Below are 17,025 nucleotides of genomic sequence, written 5' to 3'. Positions count from 1 at the left end.
GCGGTTTGGTTTCCCCCCCCGACAGATCACAGAGCCACCGATCGTGGAGACAGACAGCAGATAGATAGACAGACAGACAGACAGACAGACAGACAGACAGACAGACAGACGGCGTCCCCGGCCGATCCGTCTGTCAAGTCAACCCCACCCACCCCACACACCCCTCCAGTCCTTTTACACTCCACTCACCCGGGGTGTTGTCGGTGTTTTCTGCCCGCGTGCCCCGGTGTTACCCGCGTGGACAGTCAGAGCCGTGGTTGTGTTGAAAAGTGAGCTATTAGTGTGCGTCTAGACTTGGGCAGGTGAACCCTCAGGGGTCTATAGATAGCAGCGCGCATAGAATACTAAATAGGATGTGACTGCATTCAAGCACGATAGGAGGGGGAGGCTCTCCCTCCTCTCCTCCTCTGTCATGCCAAATGCTATTAACTCTATAATTCTCCAATGTCAAAATGTATGGCATGATGCTGCTGTTGTTGCTGCTCCGTTCCCGTTGGCATCTTTTTCGTCCCCTACAGATGATCGAATGTACACACATAGATAGAAATATCATAAACGAGGGTAATATAAATGATAGACAGACAATAGACATCCATTACATTTTGATTGCAATCTTATCTAGGTGGCAAACCACATTAAACGAAGCTGCTGCATAGTGTAAAAAAGAATACCTCATTTATATATATAGATAATATTGCATAATTGTACAATGAGATAATTAATTGTTGTTTAATTGTACAGGTCATGCGTTTGTGATGGACAATTTATATGTCTCTGTGACAAAGTAATACGCAGTTCTACCTCAATATCCGTGCATACATTTAAGGCCTGTGATAATTAGAACATGTGGCCCTGGCCCAAGTCCATATTGTCCAGCCAGGCATTAAGGCAATATCCAAATGCACCATAATTACACAAGGAGGAGATCAGATGAAATTAGATTATGTATATGTTAACATTGTTTTAAATGTTTTGGTTCTGGCACGTTCAATCTGCGCACTAAAAGTAGGCCAGAGTGCGTGTGCAGTGTTGAATGAATGACCCCCTCTGTCCTGCGTGTCCTTACATTACACCAGTTGCATTACCTTACGCTGCGTCGCCCAGAGGGGCGTTCTCTCCAACACGGCGATTCCATGACCGGTGTTGCCATGTTCGCTTATTACAGGCCTGCCAACATCCGACTGTGAGAATCCCACTGCACACAAAATGTGGTTGAAGAAATAGAGCTACACTTTCTAACCACCTGCCCAAGCCCAAGACATCAGAGACACATACTTCCCACAGATTACACACGATATAGTGAGTATGAAAACATGACCAATCAAAAAAAAAGGGGAAAAAAAAAACTACTGGGAGAAATAGTCTACATACAACAATGTGCTAAACACAGCAGCAAGATTTGTGAACTGTTTCGATAAAATGGCTAGAGACTGAACACAACCACCCTAAGGACTACAAACCATTGATTGACATCTAGACCTACTGTACACACAGTATGAAACAGAACTGCTACCTTTAAACGCATTTTAAATCTGAGTTTTTCTTTTTTTTTTATACTATTTTTTTAATTGTAGGCCTATTGAGAAAAAAATCTATCTTATATTTGTTCCTGCTGTTTACACAATGCTGTACCCCCTCCAACTGTATAGCCTATTTTATGTTCCCCATTTTCAACTGTTTTTCATTTTATTTCGACACGTACTTGGCAATGTAAAAATATGTTTTCTCATGCCAATAAAGCTCCTTTGAATTGAATTGAATTGAATTGAATTGAATTGAATTGAATTGAATTGAGGGCTGCTCGAGCGACGAGCAGGCAGTGTTTACATCAGAAGTCATGTGTTTAAATACCTTCATTTGGTGTGTTGTATGGGGACCCCCATACCAGATTTGTGTTGTTGAAATGTTTTGAAAGTAGATTTGCTATTTTTATTCCCATAAAACCAACCATTAAAGTCCAAGCCTATCACCAGAAATGCCCTCCCCCCTCCCAACTGTTGACTGTAAATACTTTCTTTTTGATTACTACTCATTTATATGATGTTTTTGCATGGTTTTAATGAATTCAATACACAGGACCCCAATGGAAATTAATCATGGTGCTTTTTGGGGTTCAATCCTTTTTTCTTTTCTTTTCTTGTATTGAACTGTACTTTCTGTCCTTTTATTATTTATTTTTGTCGGGTTGCTTATTTCTCTCGCAAAAACGGGCAACACTGTTCCACACTTGTTTTCATTTGGAACTTGGGCGGCTTCCGTAGTTGTGGTCCGACCGTCATGTCTGCCTCCATGTGCTAACGTGCGGCCACTTGAATCATTGCACAGCACAGTAAACATTCCAACATTAACACCTGTCACTTTTTAGAAAAGAAAAGAAAAGAATCAACACCAAATACGCGTGTCCGTCTGGGAGAAAGCACCGCAGGTATTTATCTGATCTGATGTGTCCTAGTTAGCGAGTTAGCCATCTTTATATGATGCAACTGAAGTACTTTGTCTATCTCTTGACTGTAGGCTACCTTTTCACTGTTAAAACCTAAACAACCGTTTGCTAAAAAGCTAAAGCTAACCCAACGGACCTCTTTAATGAAGGTATAAAGTCATTCTACATTATGCCACCATGATAGTGCTTATTCTGGGTCGCTTGTGTCACATTTCGCTCAAGATGCAGCAACAGTTTGCCATGCAAATGTCTGGTTGCATCTGCTTGCCTTGTCATCATCTCCTGCAATCATAGTGCTGCTACTATCATTGATGTATCATATCGACTTTCGGAGTAGTGTCAAGACAGACTCGATAAAATAAATATATGATAGTCTAGTCTTGATCCAAGGCTATGGCAGTCACATATGAACCAAAACTCTTGAATCACCAAATGATCTGATTTGAGTGCTGATGTTTGTCTTGTTTGTTGATAGGAAATCTATCCTTTATGCTGGTGCGAACAGCCCAACTACTGCCCCATTTCATTGGCCATAATTGGAGACAGTCCTGCAGACGTACTAGGTGGACCGTTGGCATTGTTGCTGCCAACAGGGGACTGAGATCTATGGAGCCCCTACGAGCTATTCAGGACCCAAACACTGTGGCTTTGGAGGACACAAAGTCTCAGCCCCCTACCATCTTACCACCACATGGGGAAGGGCAGAGTCTGACAGACAATGAAGGGGAAGGACCACAAACTGAACTGTTACCCGGAGAGACGGTGGTCAGAGAGGGCAAGGCGGCGATCTTGTTTCCCAGTGCCAATGAAGTTTTTTATAACCCAGTCCAGGAGTTTAACAGAGATTTGACGTAAGTAAACACTGATTCAGTTCTTGTCTAAGTGGGTTCCGCTTGACACTTCGCTCTCGTTAGCCAAGAATATATAGCACTTGAACCTGATCTGATGTAGCATTTCATTATTTTTAATCTTTGACATGGATTTCAGAGATGGTACACTCAAGTCCCAGTGAATGCAAGTCAATATTACATACAGAAAAAAAGGAAGCCCTTGAACTTACTCAAGGCCCACTCATATTGAGCCATGGATATAGGGAAAAAAAGCCTTTATAAAGGGTATGCGGTATGCGCATGCATAAAGTGAATGGCAAATCGAGTGGCAAAGTGAGTTTAACAGCATTTACTGCAATAGGTAGGACTTTTCTGTTTGGATGTATGGGCTGTCAAGGCCAGAAAGTGTTTTTTATTTTTTTATTTTTTTTTATTTTGCCACTCAGTAGGCGTTCCGGCATAACTTTCGGTATGATGTCACGCGCATACCCTCTATTGTTTAGGGCATAACGTTGACAATTAAAAAAATAATAAAAAGGCATACTGTATAAGGAGAATGTCAACAATCTGGGTCTTCCTTTGTACGTGGCTCAAAAGAATAGTCCGCGTACGTTCAGTCCGGCCAGGAGGACTAATTACACCATCATACAAAAATAAGCAGTACATACTGATACTGAGTAGACAGTGTAAGACAGTGTGTACAAATTATTTCTATATGTTCCGAAATCAATTTGTTCATTAAACAAGACCTGGATCCACCAAAGTATCAAATGTATACATCCCCAAAGTCTCTCTCTGATGTAATTTGTTGAGATGATCACCAGCGTTGGTATGCTCTGGGTAAAAACATAGACATGGGCTTGTGAGATGACGTATGTGGAGGTAGAATTGATCAAATGTTTTGATTTATGTAACTCCTTCTTGAGGTATACAAACTCCTGTTATATAAGGTAATAGCTTAGACTGTAAAAAAATATGGACGGTGGAAAGCCATTGGTTTCTATGCTTTGCAAATTAAGCTTTTTTGGCCGTTGTATTGGGTGACGCCATCATTGTAGAAATCAACGTTCATTGGTAATAGAAATGGTACCATCTCGAATGCTTTTGGCTGCCAACGGTCACGTGCAACCGCAGAGATACATGGGACATTGTAATATAACTTAAATTGGACCATATTTTCACAAAATGCATATCATGGTGATTGAAACGAGGCTTTAAACTAGCGACAGGAACCATAAAGTATTTATGACAATGTTTGTTAAGGTAAGAAAATCAAATGTAAAAGTTCAGGGGAAATGGATGGAATCCTGTGGAGGAAGTTGGAGAACATGTTGCTTCTGGTGCCAGAACACCGCAATTAGCGGCCAATCATAGGAACTTTTTGTTCTGTGTTGCTCCATTTTAAATCGGGACAACTACACCCCTGGGTTATAGAGATGATTACAGGTAGATTACAAACGTTTTCTTGAGCCAGTGGCCTTACCTCCTAACTGGAAGATAACCTCGTGAAAGCCTGTCCTTAATATGGAATGGGGCTTGTTTACAAATTAGCATAAAGAAATGAGCATTGTAGCACTCTGTCATAACATTAATCACATGAAACCTAGTGAACTGTGTGTCCCCGCAGTTGGAGGCTCTGCCAGCGGTAGGTTATATCTGGGTCTTCCTCCGTCTTTGCCCTCTCCAGGTGTGCTGTGGTCACAGAGTTTGCAAGGGAGCAGATGGCTCGGAGAGGAGTGAAAGTGGTGGTGCCAGGAGAGAAAGAGAGGGTGGTGGTTTCTCTGTCAAAGGAAAACAAGGAAATCGACACGCAAACCGAGCCAGAGGAAGACAGGGAGGCGGGCAAGCAAGCCGAAGAGAAAAATGGACAGCCAGTTGTGACCGCAAATGTGGGGGAGAAATGTGAGGTACATGACTCCATACAGGGTGTAGAATCGGCCCTAAAACGGCTTATATTCCTTACTTGTGTATTCCATATAAAACTATAGAACGCTCAAAGCTCAAAGGATGGCATTCACAGCAGCACTAAACATTATGTAAACCTTCAATGACTGTATGTACTTAATCACAAATTGCCAGGTGCGTTGGCATGGTAACTCCAGTATAGGCTGGACTGAGGTAACTGTGTAATCACGCTGGCAATATGTGATTACATAAACACTCACTGATGGAAGTTGACTGTTTTTTTTATTGCTGCTGCTGTAAATGTTATCCCATCACATACAAAGTCAGTGTGAATCTCATCAAAAGTTTTAACTAAATATGTATTTTCTGCCAGAACATTAAAAGAGCCATACGAGCTGATTGCTAGTCATCAGTAATCCCTGCTATAAAAATATTTTAGTGGCAACATAAATGTTGGTAATCGACATGCCAACAGAAATCTAAATGTGTGGCAGCATTTGTCTGAATTATCTCTTTATTTTATTATAGTGAGTTTTATTCCCGTTTTGACAATTTAATTTTGCAATCTTTTATTAAAAAAAATTGAAAAACGTATCATATTTCAGTCAATTTCTAACAGCTTTCATAAGTGAAATTAAGGCATTTACTTTATTATCCCCCCCACTCACACTCAGAATGGCTTGTATGTATTGGAGGGGCTGGCAGCATCAGGCCTGCGCTCGGTGCGTTTTGCCCTGGAGGTCCCTGGCCTGCGCTCCATCACCGCCAACGACTTCTCAGCCAAGGCAGCGGCCCTCATCTCCAGGAATGCCCAGCACAACGGGGTCACGCACCTGCTCCAGGCCAGCTGCAAGGATGCCAGGTGCACTTAACTTCCACTGTGCATTCACATAGACTCTTAACTCGCCTGCCTTCTCTTTTTTTCTCTACCTGGTCGAATGCTGCAGCAGACCTCTTGCGGAAACAAAGCTAGGCGAAATTTGATATTAGAAAAAGTATTTGCAGAGAAATCAAGCAAATGCATTGACTTGCCAAAGTTCTTGCACATTTCCTAAATAGCAGAACACCACCACAGAGACACCTACAGTATGCAAACAGTGTGTGATTGGTCATAAATTCAAGCCCAGGTGGTCATGATTTATTTTATCCGGGTGTTCAAATCACAGTTCCAGCACTGTATACAGTAGGCAAGGTCTAACATCCTGGCACTCTGAGGGAGCCGCATCAATTATAAAACAATCCATAGAGAATTTGATCTGAAAAACAAATGTGAACTTTTGAAGTATGCTGCCAACTTGAATGTCTCAATGCTTTCCTCCTCACCTCACCATTCCTGTCTGTCACACTCTTGTCTCATCCATCCCTTTTACATGGTACAACGTTTTGCTCTCTAACCCTATCCCTCTCCAGTATGCTGATGTACGAAAAGCGAGGAAAGAAGGAGCGCTATGATGTCATCGATCTGGACCCGTACGGCAGCCCCGCCTCCTTCCTGGATGCTGCCGTGCAGGCTGTCAGTGAAGGAGGTGCGTGTACTCACCTGCCTTCCTTATGGAGCTTCTAACTGTAGATCACCAACTAATAATAACAGCATGACCTCATGTGGCCAGTGTATGATGCCAGTTATGATGTATTGCTACATATTTGGTTGACGTTTCAGCCTGATTCACTTGCCGGTCACTTCCTCTTATAGACAGCGCAACTCTGAATGAATATAGCTGATGAAGCAATAATATAATACGTTATGTGTGGACGATCTAAGCCTCATAGTCTTCCAGGTTCCATTTATTAGTTATATATAAAAATAAATATACAACATTATGTGGACAAAGATTGGTGGAGTTTTATCCCAAGCCTAGCCTGGGCATTGGGCAACATAGGCTACTGTTGGTAGATTCTACCAAGGCATGAATATCTTGTAGTAAATCCGTCGTAATTAATCAATATAGCTTGTACTATAATTTATGTATTGTTTATTTATTTGAACCCCAGGAACTTGACCCCTGCTTTTGTTGTTCTCCGGGTTCCTTTCGTTTCTGTTGCAGGAGATCGCTGTCTTCTCAGTTTCTTAGCTTTAGTACAGGCCTCATTAATAACATTGGCTTGGAAGAAACCGTGTTTGCGTTTATTTAGCCTTAGCTTCACAATCTGGCTCTTGATCACAGGTCCTCTTAAGATGTCGAATGTGTCGGGATGATGAAAAGCCTAAAAAATCTGCCTAAAGCAATTAAGTAACAGTTTACTTGTGAAGAGCAGTAGTATGAAGGTGTCCATCACAGTGTTTCATTATGGTAAGGTCCAAAACAATCAATCTGATTAAAGTCATTACTCATGCTGTAAACTCGGCTAAGCCCATTTATTAAAAACCTTTAATAAAGTAGTGTGCCTTGGTATTTTTGGGGCGTTATGCTTATGACGTATTGATCACAAATCAAAGTACAGGTAACTTCTCTCTCTTTGTTGGTCTTATGATAGGTCTTTAGATCCTGTTTTTTGTATACCTGCATTTATGAAGTAGAATCAGCCAATCTATTGGCCTTTGCTCTCTCTAGTTTTGTCATTTAAAAAATATATCTTCCCCAATGTAGCATTATGTACTACTGACATATTACTAATGATTTCTCCCAATTGATCTGCGGCCATAAATTGCATTTTTAAGAGTCCTTAAGAAGATCATAAATATATTATGCCTGTTAACAGTACAAAGTTTTTTTTTCTTCTCCGAAATGCCACTGCATGCAAGTTGCTGCTGACAAGAGGCTTTTGAGATCGAGTATATCCTTATGCAACTTGATCAATAATATTCTGAACATTTCCTGGAATGGGATTTCATTGCATCCCTCACTCACCTCTCTCTTCTGGTCTTCTCCCTGGCTCTCTCCGTCTCTGTTAGGATTGTTGTGTGTGACGTGCACAGACATGGCAGTGATGGCTGGTAACAGCGGCGAGACCTGCTACAGCAAATACGGCTCTATATCCATCAAGGCCAAATACTGCCATGAGATGGTGAGGGAAGGATTCATATACGTTTATACAAAACATAGCGTTTGTAGATCTGCTATTTTGGCCGTGGGGCACTGCCAACGCACTCAACGCACTGGTGTGCCATGTTGTAGTTCGTTTATTCTGTGCCCTTGGTGCGTTGTCGTTCGGAAATCCAGTGTGCGGTGCACCGGTGTGCTGATTGCATGCACTGACCGACCCTACTCAGAAGATGGGGTTTGGCGGTGTGGTGTGTCGGTGCGGTGTTTTGATTGGTTGGTTGCTACACAGAATGCACTCTCAACGTCACCGCCCACTGCACTCACCACACTGAGCACACACCCGGTGCGCACTTCCGAACGCACCCTATATATAAATTAGGTATTACATGTTTATTAGAGTTGTAACAGGTTCCTTTTACTGTACCCATGTTGATTTTTGCAATCATTCTAGGGTGTTAAAATTGTATGAGTACTTATTATGGATTGTATTATTCTGTATGTATCTAATACCGCAAAAAAAAAAAAAGAAACGGGACCAGGAGGTTTCATCCGTTTGACTCATAAGTACATGTACAAATATCTGATCATGTATATGCCTGTTTTGTCAATAAAAAACATCAGTCAATATTGTCATGTTACCTGCTACTACGTGATAGACAGGCAGATTCAATTCCATTTCAATTCCCCCCCCTTTTTTTTGTTGTTGCATTTGCCGGCAAAAGTATAAATGAATGAGCCACCACTCCTTATCCAATCATAAAATAAAAGTCTGTTGATACAAGCTCTAGATCTGCTACTTTCACAGAATGTGGTTCACATGAAGGGTTCATGTGGTTAATTCAGTGTGTGTGTCCCTCCCACTCCCCTAGGCTCTGCGTATCATCCTCCACAGTTTGGACCAGAGGGCCGGAGTGTACCAACGCTACATCCAGCCTCTCCTCTCCGTCAGCGTTGACTTTTATATCCGCGTTTTTGTGCGCGTCCACACAGGACAGGCCATGGTCAAGAACTCAGCAAGGTGTGGCCCACGCACTGTACACGCATAACAGTAAAATCCTCAGTGTTGCTTTAATTCAGAGTGTACAAATGGAACCAAATGAACCCTTAATGGCTACATTTGACCCTTACCGGCATACTCACATACATCTCATAGATGTTACTATAAGTGTACATGAAAGCAGGAGCACAAAATACATATGTTAATGGTAGGTACATGCATGCACACATGTACTGTACAAAGTTGGCACAAACATGGCCAGGATTAAAGTGTTCATCTCCATTAAAGCATTCAAATCACTTGTGCTGGGAACGCTTTGGACGAGGGCATTCACATACCGTAATCAAATTGCATAATGATGGTGCTCAAATGGTATGTCATACATGTTTCCTCATAACATGGCGTTGTGCTTGTGTGTTGCAGCAAGCAGGCTCTGGTATATAACTGTGTTGGCTGCGGGGCTTTCTACTTACAGAGGATGGGCAAGAAAACTCCCCAAGGAAAGAAGTAAGCAACTCCACCATGGCCTAATGAATAAACTAGGGCAGTCATTCCCAACCTCTGGTGGGCCGAGAGGATATTACAAGTGGGCCCCCAAATAATTGGCCAAACACAAAGACTTTATTGATAACAATAAAAACAATTAATGTAAAATATAATGTGATAAGGGTGCCGTTACTACATTAGTTCCATTGATCCAAGCAAGAACACAATCAATGTATCATTAAAATGTGCTCTGAAAATGCACACGGCCCGCCCATCTGGCCACTTAATCTCACCCCCAAAATGACTTTTTGTCTATTGATTACTCGCCTCATGCAGACTAGTTTTTGTTGCATTCCTAAGCCAATAATTTGAGGAGACTCCTTGTGTGTCCATAGGGAACAAAGCAGACTCTTTGTGTCTCCATAAGAAACCACTGCTGGTTATCAAAGTATTGGCTTAGCAATGCCACAAAAACAAAAAAAAAAAAAAAAAAAATCCATGAATTCAAGTCTCCGTTGGATGCTTTCGAGATGTTCAAGTACTGTAGGCCCCGATCCAGAAAAGGTTGGGAACTACTGAAGTAGGGTTCATCTTCATGTGATGATTCTTTCTTTCTTTATGTTTTAGCAAGGTTATTATGTCCTCCTAATTTTGTATATTTTGCGTAAGTAATAAAATGTACATTCGATGTGATGGATGGATGAAGTGTAATGAACATAGCATAGAACTTACAGTAGCATTGCAGGTACTATTGCTATTTTCATTCACTGCGGGACGCACTGTATTTTTGTGCAAGACTGCTTGAGGTTATCTATAAATTCCAGGAATCTCTTGTCTTGTCTGTATACCGGTCCTTTGCATATCGCGAGAACCGGTCATCCGATCGACTTCACACTTGGGTGAAATGGCGCATGGGGTGTATTGCCAAGGATCCAAGGGAGTGCTGTGTCGAGTGTGAAGTCAGTCCTATGCACTGTTCTCAACAGTTGTTAGCAATTCCCAGGGCCCACACAATCAGCCTGCTCTGAACTGACACGGCTGCTGTCAAGCAACGTACTCCGAACCGCCATGGCAAACTTTGGGTGTTCAGGGCACTGTTAAAAAGCAGGAATGCTTGGGTTTGTGTCGGCCTCTTCTGGTGGCCATATAGACACCAAATAGCAACATTTAGCTACTGCTAACATGGTTCATGAATGGAAGTCATACAGATTTGACCGTATTGATTGCATGTTAATGTATCTGAACATCATTGGAGGCTGTGTTTTGGTTGTCTGCAGGACTCCAGTTGACTTCTCCATCAGTGGTGGCTACATTTAGATTATGAGCAGATTGTATTACCAAGGAACCAATAATCTCCACTTTCATTCAGACCACAGGCTTCTCTCATGCAAAAAAGCCATTAGATTGAAACAAATTGTATTGTCTTTTTTCCTCAATATTTACTTAGTATTTACTTATTAAGAATCACATAATTCTTGCTAAGTAATAAGGTCCTCTTTAATGCCTTTCCTCCAGTAAAGTTGTTTTTATCATGTTTCCAGTATGAAATACTCAGCCGCGACTGGTCCTCCAGTAGGACCCAAGTGCCAACACTGTGGACTCACACATCAGGTATATACATCATTGAATATACACATTATAACACACTGTCAAGTTTTCACACAAACATATAATCCATCAGAAACCTCATATGTCCAGAACTGTTACTTTTCAGGATTCAAATAAAAAAATATCAGATTGACAAGCTTGAAACACATCTCTTTGCGCCGTGTTTCAAGCTTGTAGATCAGTTAAAAAAAATCACCAAAAGGTAATAGGTTTCTGCCCAACAACAACGATATGCTAAATTACCGGTAATTATTCGCTGGCTCACATTCTTTGTCTTTCTGCGTCGCTATTTATGTGTCTGTCTGTCTGTCCTCCCTTTATAGCTGGGTGGTCCTGTCTGGGCGGAGCCCCTCCACGACACAGCTTTCGTCCAGAAGGTTCTTTCGGCCGTGTCGGGGAACCCTTCCCGCTTCGGAACCGCCAGGCGCATCGAGGGGATGCTCAGCATGGTCACCGAGGTGAGAGGGCACAGGGGGACCAGAAGGTCGCCCAGGGTCACAGAGAACTGTGATGGCGGTGCATTAAACCGGCAGTAGCTGTGTAGTTGTCAGCTTCTCGCCGGCAGGTTCTAACAGGCAGCATTGGCATACGTTACAGGAACTGGAGGACGTACCCTTGTATTACACTGTGGATAATCTGAGCAGCACCATACACTGCAACACCCCGCCTCTGCTGCAGTTCAGGTTGGAACACACATGCACACACACACTCATTCATTCGCACACATAAAGACATTATTCTGCTGTGATGATTAACCAGCCGTGATTCATGATTTAGCCTCGGAGCATGTTAAAACAAATGCTACCAAATATGTGCTCACACTGATCCTGTACCAAGGATGTGAGTATGACTAACCCCGCTCTGCTCTTGCTCTATTTACTCTAGTATATAATTATTTAGATCTGTTCCCCAAATTGAGTCATTGCCAAAAATAATGTGCTTGTCGCTGTCAATCAACCCCCAGTGGGAGAGGGTGTTGTAGATAGATGACTACATATGCCTTCGCTGATACACATGAAGACAGCCAGGAGTTTCACTGTGAAGGTCTTTGCACGCTGCTGCGTTTTTTCGGACGAATATCGGAGCACGTAAATAAATAAATCAACCTCACGTTATGTCAATCACGATTGCACACTGCCGCCCATTTCGTATTTATTTTCGGACCAGGGTTGATTCCCCCGCCCCCCCCCCCCCCCCCCCCCCCCCCCGATTTTCACAACTGTCGCCACTGGGTCCTTTGCGCTCTCTCTCTCTCTTCTCTCGCTCTTCTTGGCCTGAAAAACGGATTTCGGATTTCCAAAATGCAACGAAAAAAACCGCAGCAGTTTGCAACCAGCTTGAGAGCGTATCTTACCTCCAGTTCCCCTTCCCGCTGAACGGGCACCCCGACCAACAACTAGGAGTCACTAGCACCCAGCGACAAGGATACAAACAAACCCTCCTGGATTCCCACCCGTGAATACTAGTAAATCTTTGGAGGCAGCGCCTGGTCAAGCCAGATGCACTGCTGATGGGGGAAACCATCTCTCTCTGTTTCTTTTCTTGATGGGATGTCTTTCTCCTTCTCCTCCCCCCAGGTCAGCTCTCCTTCACGCAGGTTACAGGGTCTCCCTCTCTCACGCCTCCAAAAATGCCATCAAGACAGATGCCCCGCCTGCTGTCATCTGGGACGTCATGCGCTGCTGGGTAACCCTCGCTTAGTTTAAACACACTAATGCTTGACGCATTCAGTCATCCTAAATGTTTTGAATGGACTTAAAGTATTTTATAGTAATATCTCTGCTGAATGTGACTGTGTACCATGTGCACTATAGGAGAAGTCCAATCCTGTAAAGAGGGAGAAGCTGTCAGAAAGTAGTCCTGCTTTCAAGATCCTCTCAACTGAGCCCAGGTCAGTCTACACGTCAAACACCTTTAACTCTTAGCTGTTGTATAGAGCTGGGCAACGTTGACTGTTCTTGAATAATTAAGAAAATAAGCATTTTTTTTTTTTTTTTTTTTTATGCATAATGCCGTTGGTGTAATTTTAACACCCATTCTAACTAGTTCAACAATTTGAACCGTGTTCAACACTTTTTGACCATAATTACCACAAATGGTCACATTTGTCCCTAATGTTGGGACATGACATGGATCGCATATCAACATCATATCGTCTCTGTCGAGTGGAAACCTCATTATGTCCAAAACTGTTACTTTTCAGGATTGAAATTCAAAAACGGTAAAAGTAGCAGGCCGACAGTCTGCTACGCTTGCAGATCTGCTACTTTTGATGTTTTTGTGTGACGCTGTCATGTGATCAAGTAGGCCGTTAATTTACGGAAAAACACAAAAAGTTCGAATATGGAGAGAGTTTTCTGGCCGACAGCAGCGATGTGAAAGAATGTGTGTGTCCTCATGCTCACAATAAATGTTTTTGTTTTGCGATGCTGTGTTTCCATAGCCTGGAGGCATGTTTCACTGTGAGGGAGGATGCCAACCCCCAGTCCCGGAAACGCCACCTGACCCGCTTCCAGGAGAACCCACAGGCCTACTGGGGGCCCAAGGCTCGTGCCAAGGCCGGGTAGATAGATCTCTATCTCCACTAGACACACTTTCCTATAGTACGCATAGGGTGGGTAGGGTGGGATAGCTCCCTTATAGCATGGACAGTTCGCAAATGAATAAGTAGTGTTTGTTCGTATTCTAGGGCAATATGCACTCTGAATAGAAACGTGTTGGCACTATCTTCATCAACCTTGGAATAAATGATATCTCACTCCAGCAAGTGAGAGAAGAGAAGCCGTAGTTATGACCTAGAAACCAGCACCAATATTAGTCCAATAATCTAGTTCCATGGAAGAAGTTGGCAATGTTGTGCATTCAGACTAAAAGTTACTCTGTAGCTCACAAGGTTTATTTACCCGTCCTCTGTGCCCTTTTCTTCCATATTTCTTCGCTCTCATGTTTTTCAAACTGGGTTTTTAATGGGTAAAATGTTGTGTCATTTTAACATTTTAACCACTTTAACCATATTTTATATATTTTTTATATTCAAAAATAGCAGATCTACAAGCTCATATCGTGTCACTTTGTGCCGCAGTACGAGGCTACGAGCTTGTACATCTGCTTTTTATTTCAAAAGATCATGAAAATGTGTGCAAACCTTTGAATATTTTAAAGCGAACATTTTTTTTATTTGAGATGGGGGTCCGTGGCCAAATACATATTTTTTGGGGGGTCCTTGACATGGTAAACGTTTTGAGAACCACGGACAAGGAAACACATGTTTTGCAGAAAACTGTTGGGATTTAAAAGGCATTCATAGAATCGGCCTCAGGTCTTTATCAATGTCCGACTCCAACCCCCTCCCCTCCGTCTGTCTCATCCTCTCCTCCAGTGGGAAGATCTCCACGGACCTCCAGGACAAGAGGAAACAGCTTCAGAACAAGAGAAAGAACCAGATCACAGATTCCTCACAGCTCAAAAGCCACCCCTGCAAGAGATTCAAGAAGGTCAGTCCCCCTCTCAGGAGGAAACCCCCCGTCCCCATCCCAAAGTTAACCACTTAAGCCAGGGGTCTTCAATGTTTTCAGGCCAAGGACCCCTTAGTTGAGAGACGAAGCATCTACAAGCTCACAACAAGGCGTTGTGAGCTTATAGATCTGCAATTTTTGTCTCAAGTTCTCAGAATATGGACTCTATGGGTTCAAGTGGTTAATATAGAAAAGGTGGACTCTATGGGTTCAAGTGGTTAATATAGAAAAGGAGAAAAGCTTCTATCCCACAAAGATTTGGAGGACCCCCTGTTGAAGACCCCTGACTTAAGCCCTATATACTGTACTTCATGAGACAAATGGCGGAAATGGCAATATGATTAGTATTTTGAAGAAATTAATTTTAGATTCTGGGAAATTTGACGCATCTCTGGGACATGTTGTGAGCTTGTAGATCAGCTATTTTTGGTGCACGCAACACCAATAAATCACCCTTTAACAGTGAGTCCACAGGGACTGGCTCAAGTGGGTTCTATACACGGTGGGAAAATTCAGGTACATTTGTATCCTAGTGGCTACAATTTCTGATATGCAAGTACCGGATTTCTTTCTTTTCTAATCAGTTTGACAAACCTTTTCAACTCTGCCTCATTTTCAAGGGCACATTTGAATCCCACTTGATCCAAGGATTAAGTGGGATTGATCAGTGGCAGATCCAAGGAACTGCCGCTTTAATGGGAATGTTAATAATATATATATACATAATCCATAATGGTTACCTAAGTCTGTTTTTGTCTCAGAAGTACAGAGCCCCCCAGGGGTCAGATGAAGACATTTGTTCCCTTTAATTATGATTCCACTCCCTGAAATTAAATAATTTTTGCCCTCAAATTAGCAAGTGTATTTATTTTTAAAAGATTTGTGGAATTTATATGCGCTTTCCTGGCTATGGGATCTCATTTGACCTGTCAGTGAGTGAATAAACATTGAGTTGTAAATGACTGTGTGAATGGGAGACCACCTGTCTACCCATATAGGTGGGCAGAGAGCCTCAGAGTGCCAGGCAGCTGAAATGAGCGTTGAAAGCTCACTGCCAAATCATAGTAATAGGCCATATAAATACAATACAGTATAAAAACAGGTTGGTCAATTCACACAACTTGATAGGCAAGCTATAAAGAAGTCTTTGCACAGTTCTATCAATCTACAACATTTAAGTTAAACTTGGATCTCTCGAGATTTACCGTACAGCTTTGGTTTGGTAAATATGGTAAAACAATTTGTGTACAAGAAACTGAAAGCATGCAGGATTAAGCTGATGTAAACTTTTAAGTTATACGAGTTGCACTATTGATACTGTAAAAAAAAGAAAAAGTAACGGAGCACTCTACTCTAAAGTAATTCAAGAGCACCAGTTATTAAATTGAGGGCACAAATTAGCTAATGCGAGGGAACAAATATTCCCCTGACCTCTCTGGGGGTTCCTTACAGAAAACAAAACAATGTGTTCCTCTCTCCTGCAGGGAACATGCACCCACGGAGACAAATGCTGCTACTCACATGATGTGGAGCAGAAGGACGGGGAGAAGATGGAGTGATGATGATCTCTCATTACATTTTAGTTGTTACTTTATCCACTTTATTCTTTTGAAGAACAAATCGTGTACAGGTCTAGTGATGTCTGGACTAAGCAATCATTGTGTAATGAATATGGGGTTGCATTGAGATGGGAACCAGCCCAAGGACAGTATTGGGACTGGGAGTTCTGCCTGCCCATTGTGCCCAAGGCAGCATCAGGAACATTGGCCTTTTGGTTTAATTTCTACTTTTCTGACAGTCTAATAAAGTTCCTATCAACCCCAAAAGTTCTGACTACCTTGATCTTTTGTCTGAAACGGTTTGAATGTGGTGAGATACCAAGGTTATTTGTAAAATGTCTTAAAGGAGCTATAGTCAACTTTTTCTAGAAAAACGGGCTATATTTACATTTTATGTAATTAGGAAAGTGCGCCCCTAGTGGCCGAATGTGGCATCTCGCTTTAGACGCGGGTTGCCATGTTGGGACGAATTTCAGCCATGTGTTAGAGAGTATTAAAAGAAACCAACTAGGTGAAACATTTTAAATGGTATCTTTTGTTGAGTTATTACACAATACTATGACCTTTTCTGAATCCTGCCGAATAACCCAAACACTAGAACGTCTTCACAAAAATGTAAATGTTCAACTAGCAAACAAATTAAAACTAACTGAATTAGAATTAATTGTCAAACAAACTTAAAATATAATGAAAAATCC

The 17,025-nt window shown here is 42.1% G+C and overlaps 1 protein-coding gene across 2 annotated transcripts; it reads left to right on the top strand.

Annotated features, from left to right (window-relative positions):
• The first annotated feature begins 2,274 nt into the window (after positions 1–2,274).
• On the top strand, positions 2,275–16,555 carry trmt1 (tRNA methyltransferase 1). 2 transcript variants are annotated; one of them, XM_080721319.1, is made up of 16 exons: positions 2,275–2,425; positions 2,919–3,294; positions 4,961–5,180; positions 5,853–6,040; positions 6,589–6,704; positions 8,072–8,184; positions 9,032–9,180; positions 9,583–9,666; positions 11,187–11,256; positions 11,577–11,711; positions 11,851–11,936; positions 12,831–12,939; positions 13,068–13,144; positions 13,697–13,816; positions 14,633–14,747; positions 16,253–16,555. In XM_080721319.1, exons 2-16 carry the CDS (start codon positions 2,933–2,935, stop codon positions 16,325–16,327), a joined length of 2,019 nt encoding a protein of 672 aa, XP_080577445.1. In that variant the 5' UTR covers positions 2,275–2,425; positions 2,919–2,932; the 3' UTR covers positions 16,328–16,555. The 2 variants fall into 2 exon arrangements, with proteins under 2 accessions (XP_080577445.1, XP_080577446.1); XM_080721320.1 differs by lacking the exon at positions 2,275–2,425 and adding an exon at positions 2,508–2,592.
• The last annotated feature ends 470 nt before the right edge of the window (positions 16,556–17,025 follow it).

This window comes from Nannobrachium achirus (genome assembly GCF_963921795.1).
Source record: "Nannobrachium achirus genome assembly, chromosome: 3".
NCBI lineage: Eukaryota > Metazoa > Chordata > Actinopteri > Myctophiformes > Myctophidae > Nannobrachium > Nannobrachium achirus.
The sequence above is the reverse complement of the archived record's forward strand: the minus strand, read 5'-3'. Positions and strand labels throughout refer to the sequence as shown.

Coding starts and splice junctions, on each gene's coding strand:
- trmt1 (XM_080721319.1), top strand. CDS start 2,933: ATGCTGGTGCGAACAGCCCAACTACTGCCCCATTTCATTGGCCATAAT. Junction 6,041..6,588: donor GCCAGCTGCAAGGATGCCAG/GTGCACTTAACT, acceptor ATCCCTCTCCAG/TATGCTGATGTACGAAAAGC. Junction 11,937..12,830: donor CCGCCTCTGCTGCAGTTCAG/GTTGGAACACAC, acceptor TCCTCCCCCCAG/GTCAGCTCTCCTTCACGCAG.